Below are 11,535 nucleotides of genomic sequence, written 5' to 3'. Positions count from 1 at the left end.
ACGGGGAGGAGATGACCGCTAGGAGCCCCGCCCCTTAGCCGAGGCTGGCCCTGGATTGGGTTCCGAGAGGGGCGGGCGGGCAAGTCCCCGCCCCGTCCAGGATCTGCAGGCCGTGTGGCCTTCCTGCCTGTCTTGGCGGGTGGGTTGGGTGAGGTTGTCGGCCTCTCCCAGCAGCGAGGCCTGTGTCACCCCCAGTCACCGGGCGGGGCGGGGCGGCGGAGCGAGATGGCGGCGGAGCGGGACGCCGAGGGCCAGGCGGCGGCGCGGCCGCTGCTCACCGACTTCTACCAGGCCACCATGGCGCTGGGCTACTGGCGGGCGGGCCGCGCACAGGACCCCGCCGAGTTCGAGCTCTTCTTCCGCCGCTGCCCGTTCGGCGGTGCCTTCGCCCTGGCCGCGGGCTTGCGCGACTGCCTGCGCTTCCTGCGCACTTTCCGTCTGCTGGACTCAGGTAGCCACGCGCCCAGCGAGGCCTTCGCGACCCTGATGAGACTCCCGACCCCGCGGGGCCCGCTCTTGCCCCCGAGCACGAGCGCCTGTGTCGCCCGCAGACGTGCGGTTCCTGGCCTCGATGCTGCCGCCGGACACGGAGCCCGCGTTCTTGGCGCACCTTCGGGCCCTTGACTGCTCTGCGGTGACAGTGCGGGCCCTGCCCGAGGGCTCCCTCGCTTTCCCAGGCGTGAGTGTGCGTCGGAGGGGCTGAGGGGCCGCCTGAGGTGGGCGGGCCGCATGAAGCTGACTGTCCTCCCCGCAGGTTCCGCTGCTGCAGGTGTCAGGGCCGCTCCTGCTGGTGCAGCTGCTGGAGACGCCACTCCTCTGCCTGGTCAGCTATGCCAGGTGGGACGGGAGCTCTGTAGGGTCACTCCAGCGAGCCTGGCCCCTTGAGTGGAGCACTGGACTGGGGTCCTTGGAGGGCTGGCCTTCAGGAGGGACTGTGGGAAGGCTGAGGTGGACCCCTGGGACTGGAACCCCAAGCCTCAAGTAACAGCCCATTGGGTAGCTCCTGACTGTCACTTGGGTTCCCTGGCCTGTCACTTGCCACAGCTTGGTCGCCACCAATGCAGCTCGACTTCGCCTGATTGCAGGACCCAATAAGCGACTGCTGGAGCTTGGCCTTCGTCGTGCTCAGGGCCCAGACGGGGGTCTCACGGCCTCCACCTACTGCTACCTGGGCGGTGAGAGTGGAGGGAGTCAAGGGCTGGGAAGGAGGAAGCCCCACCACAGCCCACAGCCCCACACGCCTGCCTGATTTCTCTGCCCAGGGTTTGACAGCAGCAGCAACGTGCTTGCTGGGCAGCTTCGGGGTGTGCCGGTGGCTGGAACCCTGGCCCACTCCTTCATCACTTCATTTTCAGGCAGTGAGGTGCCCCCCGACCCGGTCAGTATCCCTTCTCAACCCTGTTGTACTTCAGAGGGCAAACCTCAAGACCAACACTTGTCTCTGTAGGGGTAGGCTGGGCCCAGCTGCACATATACAGATGCCACCCCCAGGAAGCTGGCACACTGGGGGCATTACCTTTGCCCTCAGGCCAGGGGTATATCAGCCACTCCCAGGCCTTGCACCACCCCCCAGGCCTATCCTTCACTGACCTGTCTCTGCAGATGTTGGCTCCAGCTTCTGGCAAGGGCCCCCGGGTGGACCTGGTTGCCAGCGTCAAGTTGTGGCTGGAGCGAGTGTGTGCCCATCTGGGGCTGGGGCTGCAGGACCCACACCGGGGGGAGCGGGCAGCTTTTGTGGCCTATGCACTTGCCTTTCCCCAGGCCTTCCAGGGCCTTTTAGACACATACAGTGTGTGGAGGTAAGCTGCAGGCTTTCCCCAGGGTGGGCGGCTGGCAGACCAGCTGCAGCCCCTGACCCTTTGTCCATGCCTACAGGAGTGGTCTTCCTAACTTCCTGGCAGTAGCTCTGGCACTGGGGGAGATGGGCTACAGAGCAGTGGGTGTGAGGCTGGACAGTGGTGACCTACTTCAGCAGGCCCAGGAGATCCGCAGGGCCTTCCAGACCACTGCTGCCCAGTGAGTCCCGCATAAGGGGGCATGCCTAGTAAAGGCCCTGTGGGAAGCCAGAAGATGGGGTGTAGGGGCATGGAGGAACAGTGTTCCCCATGGTGAGGGGCATCAGGGCAGGCTCTGGAAGGGAGGCAAGGGAGGGGGCTTCCGGGGGTCTCCTAAGGGAAGAGGCCGACTGGGGGTGGGAGGGAGGCCTGGGTGAATTGGGAAGTCTGCGGGGGCATCCCTGAGCGCCATCACACACAGGTTCCAGGCGCCCTGGCTGGAGGCTGTCCCCATCGCTGTCAGCAACAACATTGATGAGGAAGAGCTGGCCCGACTGGCCCAGGAGGTGGGGTGGAAGTGGGTAGACAAGGGTGGCGGAAGGACCCCAGAGCCCACAGGTCCCTGGCTGGGCTCAGTCCTTCCTCCCCTGCTCCACAGGGCAGTGAGGTAAACATCATTGGCATTGGCACTAGTGTGGTCACCTGTCCACAACAGCCTTCCCTTGGCTGCGTCTACAAGGTGGGGACAATGTCTGGGCCAAGGTTGGGTGGCTCCAAGGAACTGGCAGGTGGAGGACAAGGGTCCAGCCACCCCAATGTGGTCTCTCTGCAGCTGGTGTCAGTAGGAGGTCAACCTCGAATGAAGCTGACCGAGGACCCCGAGAAACAGACACTGCCAGGGAGCAAGGCTGCTTTCCGGCTCCTTGGCTCTGATGGTGAGCCCCCTCCTATCCCTGCTGGTCCTCTTCAAGCCCAAGAACCCCCACACATTTGTTATTCTTGCCCCCCACCCACACAGGGTCTCTGTTGTTGGACCTGCTTCAGTTGGCAGAAGAGTCACCGCCTCAGGCTGGGCAGGAACTGAGGGTTTGGCCTCGAGGGGCCCAGGAGCCCTGCACTGTGAGGCCAGCCCAGGTGGAGCCCCTGCTGCGACTCTGGCTACAACAGGGCAAGGTGACTGCTGCCCCTCCTTTCTGCTTCAGCTGAGCCCCTGCCCCCAGCCATCCTCAAGACCTGCTTCTGCCCATCTTGTGCAGCTGTGTGAGCCACTGCCATCCCTGGCAGAGTCCAGAGCCTTTGCCCAGCAGTCCCTTAGCCGCCTCAGCCCTGCTCACAGGCGGCTGCAGAGCCCTGCAATGTACCAGGTGGGCAGAAGGCCTGTGGGTGGGCAGCTCTGTGTGCCCTACACCCCTCTGCCATCTGCCTACCAGCCCCCTCCTCTGCTCCCTGCAGGTTGCACTGTCTGAAAAGCTTCGGGCCCTGGTGGACAGTCTGAGTGCTGGCGGCCTCCCGTGAGAATCCCAGGGGTGGAGGGTTTCTTGAAACAACACGAGCCAGCCCTGTCCCTACAACTTGTCTTGTGTCATTTATTCATTCACTGCTTCTCTCTTGGCCTGGGGGCTGGGCTGGAACAGGAACGTGGAGGGAGCCTGGAGCACCCAGGCTCAGGGGCTGGACCAGGTCCGAGTTTGGAGTCTGAGGGCCACAGAGAAAGAGGGCTTTGGTGTCTCCCTCAAAGTTGGGGGAGCTACCGTGAAAGATCTCTCCTGCTTGAGGCAGACGGGGCGGGAGTAGAGGGATTTCGGGCGATCCAAGCATGGTCAGGCTCCGACACCTGCTGAGGGCACTGCCCTGGCTCAGAAGTAGTAGGGCCATCTCAAGCCTCCCAAGCCAGCGAGAGCCCAGGCATCCCCTGCCGTTGCTGCTTCCAGCCCTGTATGATCCTTGCGTCTGTCACAGGCCAGCCAGGGTCTGACCTTGGGACCTCAGGTCCTGACTCAGCAGCTGGGAAGCGGGGAGGAGGAGAGGTGAAGCTGGGGCTCAGTGGGGGCTACTTGCCTCTGCTCAGCAGGTTGGTGACCTCAAAACTGTTTGGGAGGGGTGCTCTAGGCTTGATAGCAGGGCACAGGACCTGGGCCTCTCCCCTCCGGGCAGCTTGAGGGAATGGGGAGAATGCTCACCACCCAGGGTTCTTCCGGAGCACTGCAAGCACTGCCGCCAGCCCTCCACTCTGCCAGGCCAGCTCAGCCGGCTCCCCTGGCTCCAGGCTGGGCAGCACCCACGTGGTTGGGTAAGGGCAGAGGCCTTATCAGGCCAGTCCCGAGGAGCATGAGCCTGGAGAGAAACATGTCTCACACAGGGCAGCACAATACACACAGCACCCAAAGGACAAATGAACCCAGCCCTGTAGTCCTGGGGGCCAGCCCTGGGGATCACTGTCTCAAAACAGGCCAGGACCCAGAAGGGCCTATCCCAACAATGGTAGGCAAGAGGCTGCAACTTCTGCCTCCTCCACTCCACAGCCAGGATCCCAAGCTCAGGCGGTGACAGCATCCATCAGTGCCTATCCCCGGATGTCTGACTAGAGTGGAATGTAGGGGACCAGCCCAGCCCCGAACCTGCTGGGAACTCCTATGGGATGTCCACAGCTACCCTGTGTATCCAGGCAAGGGGGGTTGGAAGTTGAGGTTAAGGGTCCTTCTCTCCTCTTTCTGGATCCATAGTCTCCCAGGGCCCTGGTGGGCAGAGCCAGAGCACAGACACCCAGGCTTCAGGCCAGCTGCTCACCTCCAGCAGCCTGGCAGGGGAGCCCTGCCCAAGCCAGACAACTCCATTCACCAGTCACCCCTGGCACAAGCTCATTCATGCACGCATGCATGCACGCACGCGTGGGCCCGCCTGGCGCCTGCTTCTAGGTCAGGCTTGGGCAGGATTTCCTGGGAGGAGCAGTGGCAGGTGCTGCTAGTCGGGTACTACAATTGGGGGCATGTGGGGACTTGGCTGGGGGCCCCCTACGGGGGCCCTAACCCTGACAGCTCTAGCTGAAGGAATCCGGTCCAGTCAGGGGCCGCCCCTGGGACCCTCTTCCACAGGTCCTCCGTCTGAGGCCCAGGAGCCAGGAGCTGAGACGGAGCTACAGGCCCAGACACTCACTGATTCTGAAGCCGAACCTGGAGACCGGACCCCTGACGCCACAGCTGGCCGTGGGCCCCGCCCTTCGCACAGGGCCCCGGAGCCCGCCCCAGAGGGGCCCCGCCAGGTGTGTGTTGAGGGGTGTGGCACTGTGGGGACCATGGGGAGCACAGCTCCTCTTCACGATCACCTGGACACTGGACGGAGAAGAGGTGTTGGAGCTGGGGAGGTACTGTAGATAAAATAGGCTGAAGAGCAGTACAGGGGCACGGGGTTCGCAGCAAGCGTGGAGCCTGGGGAGGAGCTGGTAGAGGCTTGGAAACTTCATACACCCCACCCACGCTGCCCTACGCTCCCCAGAGTTCCTGGGAGGAGGGGGCCCTCTCTGACCTCGCGCTCTACACGGCTGCCTGCTTGGAGGAGGCTGGCTTTGCAGGGACCCAGGCGACAGCGGTCACCCTGTCGTCAGCCCTGGAGGCCCACGGGGCACGACTAGAAGACCAGGTCAGCCCCTACCCTCTCCCTGCCCCAGGTGGGGTATTGGAGCCTGTACCCCGGTGCATATGCCCCCTTCAGGCTGTTTCTGCTGGGTGGGGGTGGGGTGCTTGCGAGAGGGTCACGGTGAAGAGTTGAGGAGTTCTGGCCACTGACATCTGCCCCCTCCACCCAGGTGCATGCCCTGGTGCGTGGGCTGCTGGCACAAGTGCCCAGCTTGGCTGAGGGGAGGCCCCGGCGGGCGGCCCTGCGGGTGCTGAGTGCACTGGCCCTGGAGCACGCACAGGATGTGGTGTGGGCCCTGCTGCCGCGGTCGCTGCCCCCAGATCGGTAACCCAACCGGCCTGCTCTCCTGCGGCCCCACGCGGCTTGCTTCCTGCTTCCCACTTGGCCATCTGGTTCTGGGATGGGCACACTGTGAGAGAGCAGAGCCTGGAATTCCCTCCCGTCCACTGCTGCCCTCACATCCATACCCCCTTATCGTCCGCAAAATCCCTCTGCCCTTCTGCCTTGGGATCCTGGAGGATGGCGGTCCTGCCTTGGGGTTGCCTTCTCTCTCCCCAGCGTGGTGTCAGTGGGTGACCACCCGGGGTTTTGCTCTGGGGCAGTGAGCAAGCAGAGTGACTTCCGCACTGGAAGGCCTCTAGCTTTTGGTTTAATTTGCTCCAGAAGAAATTATCTTTGATTTTATTCTCTATGAGCTATTGTACACACACACACACACACACACACACACACACAGTGTGAAAGCATCAGGTCGGATTCACTGTCTCTGAACCAACAGGGCTCTGAAGTGGACCCCAACCCGCAGCTGGTCTCACATACTGGGCTCAGTGGGGCTTCTTCTGCTCCTCTGGGAGGGCAAGGGCTGGTCTACTTTCTCCTCCCCAGCTGGAGCCCTAGTGTCTGTCTCTAGTAGCAGCCCCTCTCCACCCAGCCCTGCACCTGATTTTTCTCTCACTTCTGATCACCCTGTACTCCCAGGGCAGCGGCAGAGCTGTGGCGCAGCTTAAGCCGGAACCAGCGCGTGAATGGACAGGTGCTGGTGCAACTGCTGTGGGCACTGAAAGGGGCAGCAGGAACGGAGGCTGAGGCGCTGGCGGTAAGAGGCTGCACCTGCACTGCCGAGGGGCCTGCTGCCCTGGGGTGAGTCAGCCTCCTGGGAGCAGACAGGGCCATGCCTGAGTCTCCCTCATGCAGAATATCACGTGCATGTCCAAGGCTTTATCCTCATACTGGCTGCGGAGTGCTTCCTCTCTGGTGCCTGAGGTGGCCCTGGGCACTGCTCAAGCCTGAGTGGACCACTTGCACCACAGGCCACACGGGCTCTCGGGGAGATGCTGGCGGTGTCGGGCTGCGTGGGAGCCACGCGGGGATTTTACCCGCACCTGCTGCTGGCGCTGGTCACGCAGTTACATGAGCTGGCTTGTGGGGTGCACTCTCCTGACAGCCCTAAGGCTTGGGCCCCATCCCACCGAGGGCCACCACACAGCCACGCCAGGTGAGGAGGGACACTGAGGTAAATGGGTGGCCAGCACCTTCTTGGCCCTTACTGTCCACTAGACCACTGCCCCTATCTGCAGCTGCACGGTGGAGGCCTTGAAGGCCCTGCTCACTGGGGATGGTGGCCGCATGGTGGTGACATGCATGGAGCAGGCGGGAGGCTGGAGGAGACTGGTAGGAGCCCACACACACCTGGAGGGTGTCCTACTGCTGGCCAGGTGAGGAGGGGCCCCAGGACTGCGCGGCAGGAGGTGTCCTGCTGGCCAGGTTTCAGATGGGTATATGGAGGTGGGGCTTCTCCAGGAGCGAGGCCCCAGTCCAGGGAGAGCTCCCATTTACCCCACCCTTAGTGCCATGGTGGCACACGCTGACCACCACCTGCGAGGCCTCTTCGCAGATTTGCTTCCCCGGCTACGCAGTGCCAACGCCCCTCAGCGCCTCACCGCTATGGCCTTTTTCACCGGGGTGAGTCCTTTTCTGGAAGGGCGGTGAGGGATGACAGTGCACTTGGACCCTAAGGAGCGCTGACCTGCGGGGACTGAGAATCCCGCGTTCCTTCCTAGCTGTTGCAAAGCCGGCCCACCGCGCAGCTACTGCGGGAGGAGGTCATCCTAGAGCGGCTTCGAACGTGGCAGGGCGACTCCGAGCCCACTGTGCGTTGGCTGGGCCTGCTAGGCCTCGGCCACCTTGCACTGAATCAAGGGAAGGTGAGGACGGGGTCAGGACAGGGCCCGGACTGGGCCTGCCAGGGGTTGGCCACTAGTCCCTGTCTCCCCAGGTGCGGCACGTGGGCACGCTGCTGCCGGCACTCTTGGGCGCCCTGGGCGAGGGCGACGCGCGGCTCGTGGGTGCAGCGCTGGGTGCACTGCGCCGGCTGCTGCTGCAACGGCGAGCTCCTGTTCGGCTGCTGAGCCGCGAGCTCCAGCCACGCCTCCCGCCCCTGCTGGATGACGTGAGCAAAGCCCCACCTCCTCGGCCGTCCCGCCCCTCCAGGCCTCTCAGGCCTGCAGTCTCAGCCCCTCCCCTCCAGGCTCTGCACCCTGTCGCACCAGGCCTGCTCCCCGTTCTGACCCCAAACGCGCCCCAGTCAGCGGCCCTCCTCAGACCCTCTCCTTCCTTGCTCCACCCTGGCCTCCCCCTCACTCTTGAACCCCTCTCCCTCTCCATTCGGCCCCCCTCCCTGTGCCCTCCCATGCAGGCCCGGGACTCAGTCCGCGCCTCGGCAGTAGGGCTCCTGGGGACTTTGGTGCGACGGGGCCGAAGTGGGCTCCGGGTGGGGCTCCGCGGTCCCCTGCGGAAGCTCATACTACAGAGTCTTGTGCCGCTGTTGCTACGCCTTCATGACCCCAGTCGGGACACTGCTGAGGTCAGCTGTCCCTCCCACTCCATCCCTATCTCATCCAACTGTCTCTCCCTACTCCTATCCTGCTGCCCCAGGGACACCCACAGTGACCTCAAGGGCTTCCAGGATCTTAGTCTCCCTTGGGCTGCTGTACTGCAGCCCCCTGCTCCAGGCTCTTCTAAAGCTCCTGGCCACACCCTCTCCCCTCCACCTTGTGCCACTCCCTGGATCCCTAACCCTGCTCCCTTCCCCTATGCCAGAGCTCGGAGTGGACCCTGGCCCGCTGTGATCAGGCTCTTCGCTGGGGCCTGCTGGAGGAGATGGTCACTGTGGCCCACTATGACAGTCCTGAAGCTCTAAGCCGTGTCTGCCAACGCCTGGTCAGTAGAGGAAGAACGGTAATGGCGAGGGGGTATGGTCAGCTATCTCCAAAGCAAGTCTCTACCCCACCCAAGCCTGACCATCATGCTCCCAGTGGGGCAGGTCCATGACCTTGCACCACACTGTCCTGCCCTGGGGCTCCTCAGGGACCCAACCCCTAGGTTCCCCTCTGCAGCCTCCTCCCTGTGCAAAACCGGCCCTCCTCCTACAATGAACCCTTCTGTTCCCAGGTTCAGCGATACCCCGACCACATGCCCGGTTTCCTGAGTCAGACCCAGGGCTACCTGCGGAGCCCGCAGGACCCACTGCGCTGGGCGGCCACTGTGCTCATAGGTAAGGTAGTCTTGGGGTAACGCAGACTATCCTACCCAGGGCTCTACGAACTGGCGTGCAGCTGGAGCTTACCGGTTTGCTTTGGTCCAGGCTTCCTGATCTATCATGTGAGTCCCAGGGGAGTCAACCAGGAGCTGCTGAAGTCCCTGTTCCAGGGTGAGTTCTCAACCTGTCAGAGCGTGAGGTCCTGAAGGGGTGGCGGATGCTAGGACCTAGTGGATGCTGGAGGGCCAGGGCTTGGACGCCGGCATCCTGAGTGACCCTCCCATCCTGTGTGCACAGACCTAGGGCAACTGCAGAGCGACCCTGAGCCAGCGGTGGCCGCGGCAGCGCACGTGTCTTCCCAGCAGGTGGCACTGCTGACCCTTGCACAGGGCCGACGGCGCGGTCCCCGCCTCCTGCGCCTCCCTCGGCGTCCCGCCCGCTCTGTTCGGCCCGCACCTCTTTACACAGACAGCCCGTTCCAGCGCAGGAGCCTCGCCGGCCGCTGGGGCTGCTCGGGAACCCACTGAAAGTGGCCTGGTGCCCAGCGTCAGACCCCGGACTAGGGTCTGAGGATCAGTGTCTGACTGGCACAGACCCACACATGATGGCAGATCTACAAAAGAGGCCCCTCCCAAGGGGTGTCCTGGGCCCTGGTACCTCTCTCTAGAGATCCACCACGTGATAGAGAAGGACAGCTGGCACCGTTTCACCCCGAGCCCCTCCCCTCTTGCACCCCTGGGTCCATCTGTCCCCTGCCAGACCTACTGTTTTCCTAGGCCCCTGGAGTGTGCCCTTTCCTAACTTGGGTCTGGCACCTGACCTGGAGAGCACCTAGCCTCTTAAGTGGGGGTCTGGATGGCACACAGGAAGCCATACCTCTACAGGCTCTCCTGTCCCCTTCCTGGCCCCATCTCCTTCCTGCCTGCCACAGCAGACCACCCTGCTAGGCCTGCCAACAGCTGGCACCCCCTTTCCTTATCCTGTCCCCTGTTCCTTACTGCTTTGCTAGTTTATGTCCTCTCTGCTCAAGAGGCATTGACCTGCCCTCCCACCCACACCTGCTGTCCACTCTGCACTGGCCATCCACCCCTGCCCCACCTGACCATGGGCTTCTCTAGAAGGTTCCCCTAAGGACCCTTCCTGAGGACAGCACAGGCTGGGATCACCCTTGTGGGCCGAGGTGTGGCGCAGGCACCCATGCCATCAAACAGGGTGAATGTGGGTGGTGTGACTGGGCAGAAGGAGAGGCCCTTCCAGAGGCCATCAGAGCTGTGACCTCGGGGCACTTGTCTGAGTGGGTTCCTCCACCTAGAATACCTGCCTTGAAACGTGCTCTTGCCCTTTGAGGCCTCTGTGAGGCTCCCTCCTCAGGGCCTCACACTGCAGGTGCCATCCCTCAGGGACAGGGCTGGGTCCTGCCCTCCTGGCCCCCTCACATCACACCACCTGCAGGACAGTGTTTACAATAAACGTACATGGTGCGCAGGGGCTGGGTCTGTCTGAGAATGCCAGTGACGGGCCAGGGGGACAGGGCAGAGGAGTGCAGCCAGACGAGGCACTCCACTGTGACCCAACCCACTGAAGCCTGGTGGAGCTGTTGGGACTGGCCTCAGGGTCTCTTGGTAGGGGAATCTTGGCGTCCTAGGGTGAGGCCAAGGGCACAAGTCTTTGTGGAGCCAGGGGCCCGGGATCAGCGCATCAATTTGGCTCCTCTACAGCAGATGCCAAAAAGGATTGAACAAATAAGAAACATATCAAGGAAATGTCAGAGAGGCCAAGAGGCTGCCAGATCCTAGTGACAAAGAGGGAGGAGGAGGGGGAGTTTGTGTGGAAGCTCTGTGGACGTCCATCCTGGCCAGCCATTCTCAGCAGAGCTGAGTATCAGAACATAACCCAAATGGATCTCCTCAGAACAGTCCCGCCCCCGCAAAAAAAAATCAAGCCTGGCTTCACCTTCCTTGCAATCCAGGAGCAGACCCCAGGATGAGCATGTGATACCCACTCTCCCTCCAAGTACAGAGAACGGACGGAGTGTCCAGGGCAAACCCTGTGGTGCTGCAGCGCCCACTCTTGGAGGGGGACTCTGGTGGGAGGAGCTGCGATGAGCAGAGAGCACCCACCACCCCACCTCTGGTACTTGGAGAGCCCATACCCCTTTGAGGCTGCTTGGGGCTAGGCTGTCTTGCCCATGCATCTGCCTGTTGTGGACATGTGTCCACCTTGCATGCCTGGGCCCTGGCCCAGTAGCTGGCAACCATGCTGTGCTCCCTGCTGCAGTGAGGTTCAAGTGAAGCCGCTGGGAGTGGGACTCTGCCCCGGGACTCTTGCAATTCCAGGGAAGCTGCAGGTGGCCACATAGCTTGGCCACTCTGTGGGGATGCATCAGCTCCAGCCCCGGGGGCCTCATCCCCTTCACCCACAGAAAGTCCGCTCATGGTTAATCTTCCAACAGGGAACAGTTGCACCCTGACACATGTACACCCTTTCCAAATAAGGCCCTGCCACAGGCTAGCCAGTCTTTGGTTTGTTTGTTTCATAAGTACTGGAGATTGAACTAAGGGGTACTTAACCACTAGCCACAGGCCCAGT

General features: G+C 62.7%; 2 protein-coding genes across 6 annotated transcripts in view; both read left to right on the top strand.

The window, feature by feature from the left end:
- The first annotated feature begins 162 nt into the window (after window positions 1-162).
- NAPRT (nicotinate phosphoribosyltransferase) overlaps window positions 163-11,535 on the top strand; it is a 131,718-nt gene continuing 120,345 nt past the window's right edge. The window contains exons 1-13 of one of the 2 annotated variants that reach the window (XM_079153922.1): window positions 163-451; window positions 552-679; window positions 755-837; window positions 1,045-1,175; window positions 1,263-1,378; window positions 1,603-1,799; window positions 1,876-2,016; window positions 2,257-2,341; window positions 2,434-2,514; window positions 2,608-2,710; window positions 2,794-2,948; window positions 3,032-3,139; window positions 3,228-3,331. In XM_079153922.1, the coding sequence (XP_079010048.1) occupies window positions 226-451; window positions 552-679; window positions 755-837; window positions 1,045-1,175; window positions 1,263-1,378; window positions 1,603-1,799; window positions 1,876-2,016; window positions 2,257-2,341; window positions 2,434-2,514; window positions 2,608-2,710; window positions 2,794-2,948; window positions 3,032-3,139; window positions 3,228-3,290 (1,617 nt within the window). In that variant the 5' untranslated portion in view covers window positions 163-225 and the 3' untranslated portion in view covers window positions 3,291-3,331. The remainder of the gene's footprint in view (window positions 452-551; window positions 680-754; window positions 838-1,044; window positions 1,176-1,262; window positions 1,379-1,602; window positions 1,800-1,875; window positions 2,017-2,256; window positions 2,342-2,433; window positions 2,515-2,607; window positions 2,711-2,793; window positions 2,949-3,031; window positions 3,140-3,227; window positions 3,332-11,535) is intronic. The other variant, XM_079153923.1, reaches the window with a different exon arrangement.
- On the top strand, window positions 3,941-9,590 carry MROH6 (maestro heat like repeat family member 6). Of its 4 annotated transcripts, none has more exons than XM_079153846.1 (14): window positions 3,942-5,034; window positions 5,268-5,411; window positions 5,578-5,732; window positions 6,387-6,504; window positions 6,719-6,903; window positions 6,986-7,123; window positions 7,256-7,370; window positions 7,469-7,612; window positions 7,684-7,857; window positions 8,104-8,271; window positions 8,508-8,627; window positions 8,859-8,961; window positions 9,052-9,068; window positions 9,244-9,294. In XM_079153846.1, exons 1-14 carry the CDS (start codon window positions 4,762-4,764, stop codon window positions 9,247-9,249), a joined length of 1,860 nt encoding a protein of 619 aa, XP_079009972.1. In that variant the 5' UTR covers window positions 3,942-4,761; the 3' UTR covers window positions 9,250-9,294. The 4 variants fall into 4 exon arrangements, 3 of the variants coding, with proteins under 3 accessions (XP_079009973.1, XP_079009972.1, XP_079009971.1); XM_079153845.1 differs by having other exon boundaries at window positions 3,944-5,034; window positions 9,052-9,117; window positions 9,244-9,590; XR_013766204.1 differs by lacking the exon at window positions 8,859-8,961 and having other exon boundaries at window positions 3,941-5,034; window positions 9,001-9,117; window positions 9,244-9,327.

The sequence above is a fragment of the Sciurus vulgaris genome (genome assembly GCF_902686455.1).
Source record: "Sciurus vulgaris genome assembly, chromosome: 1".
Lineage (NCBI taxonomy): Eukaryota > Metazoa > Chordata > Mammalia > Rodentia > Sciuridae > Sciurus > Sciurus vulgaris.
The sequence above is the reverse complement of the archived record's forward strand: the minus strand, read 5'-3'. Positions and strand labels throughout refer to the sequence as shown.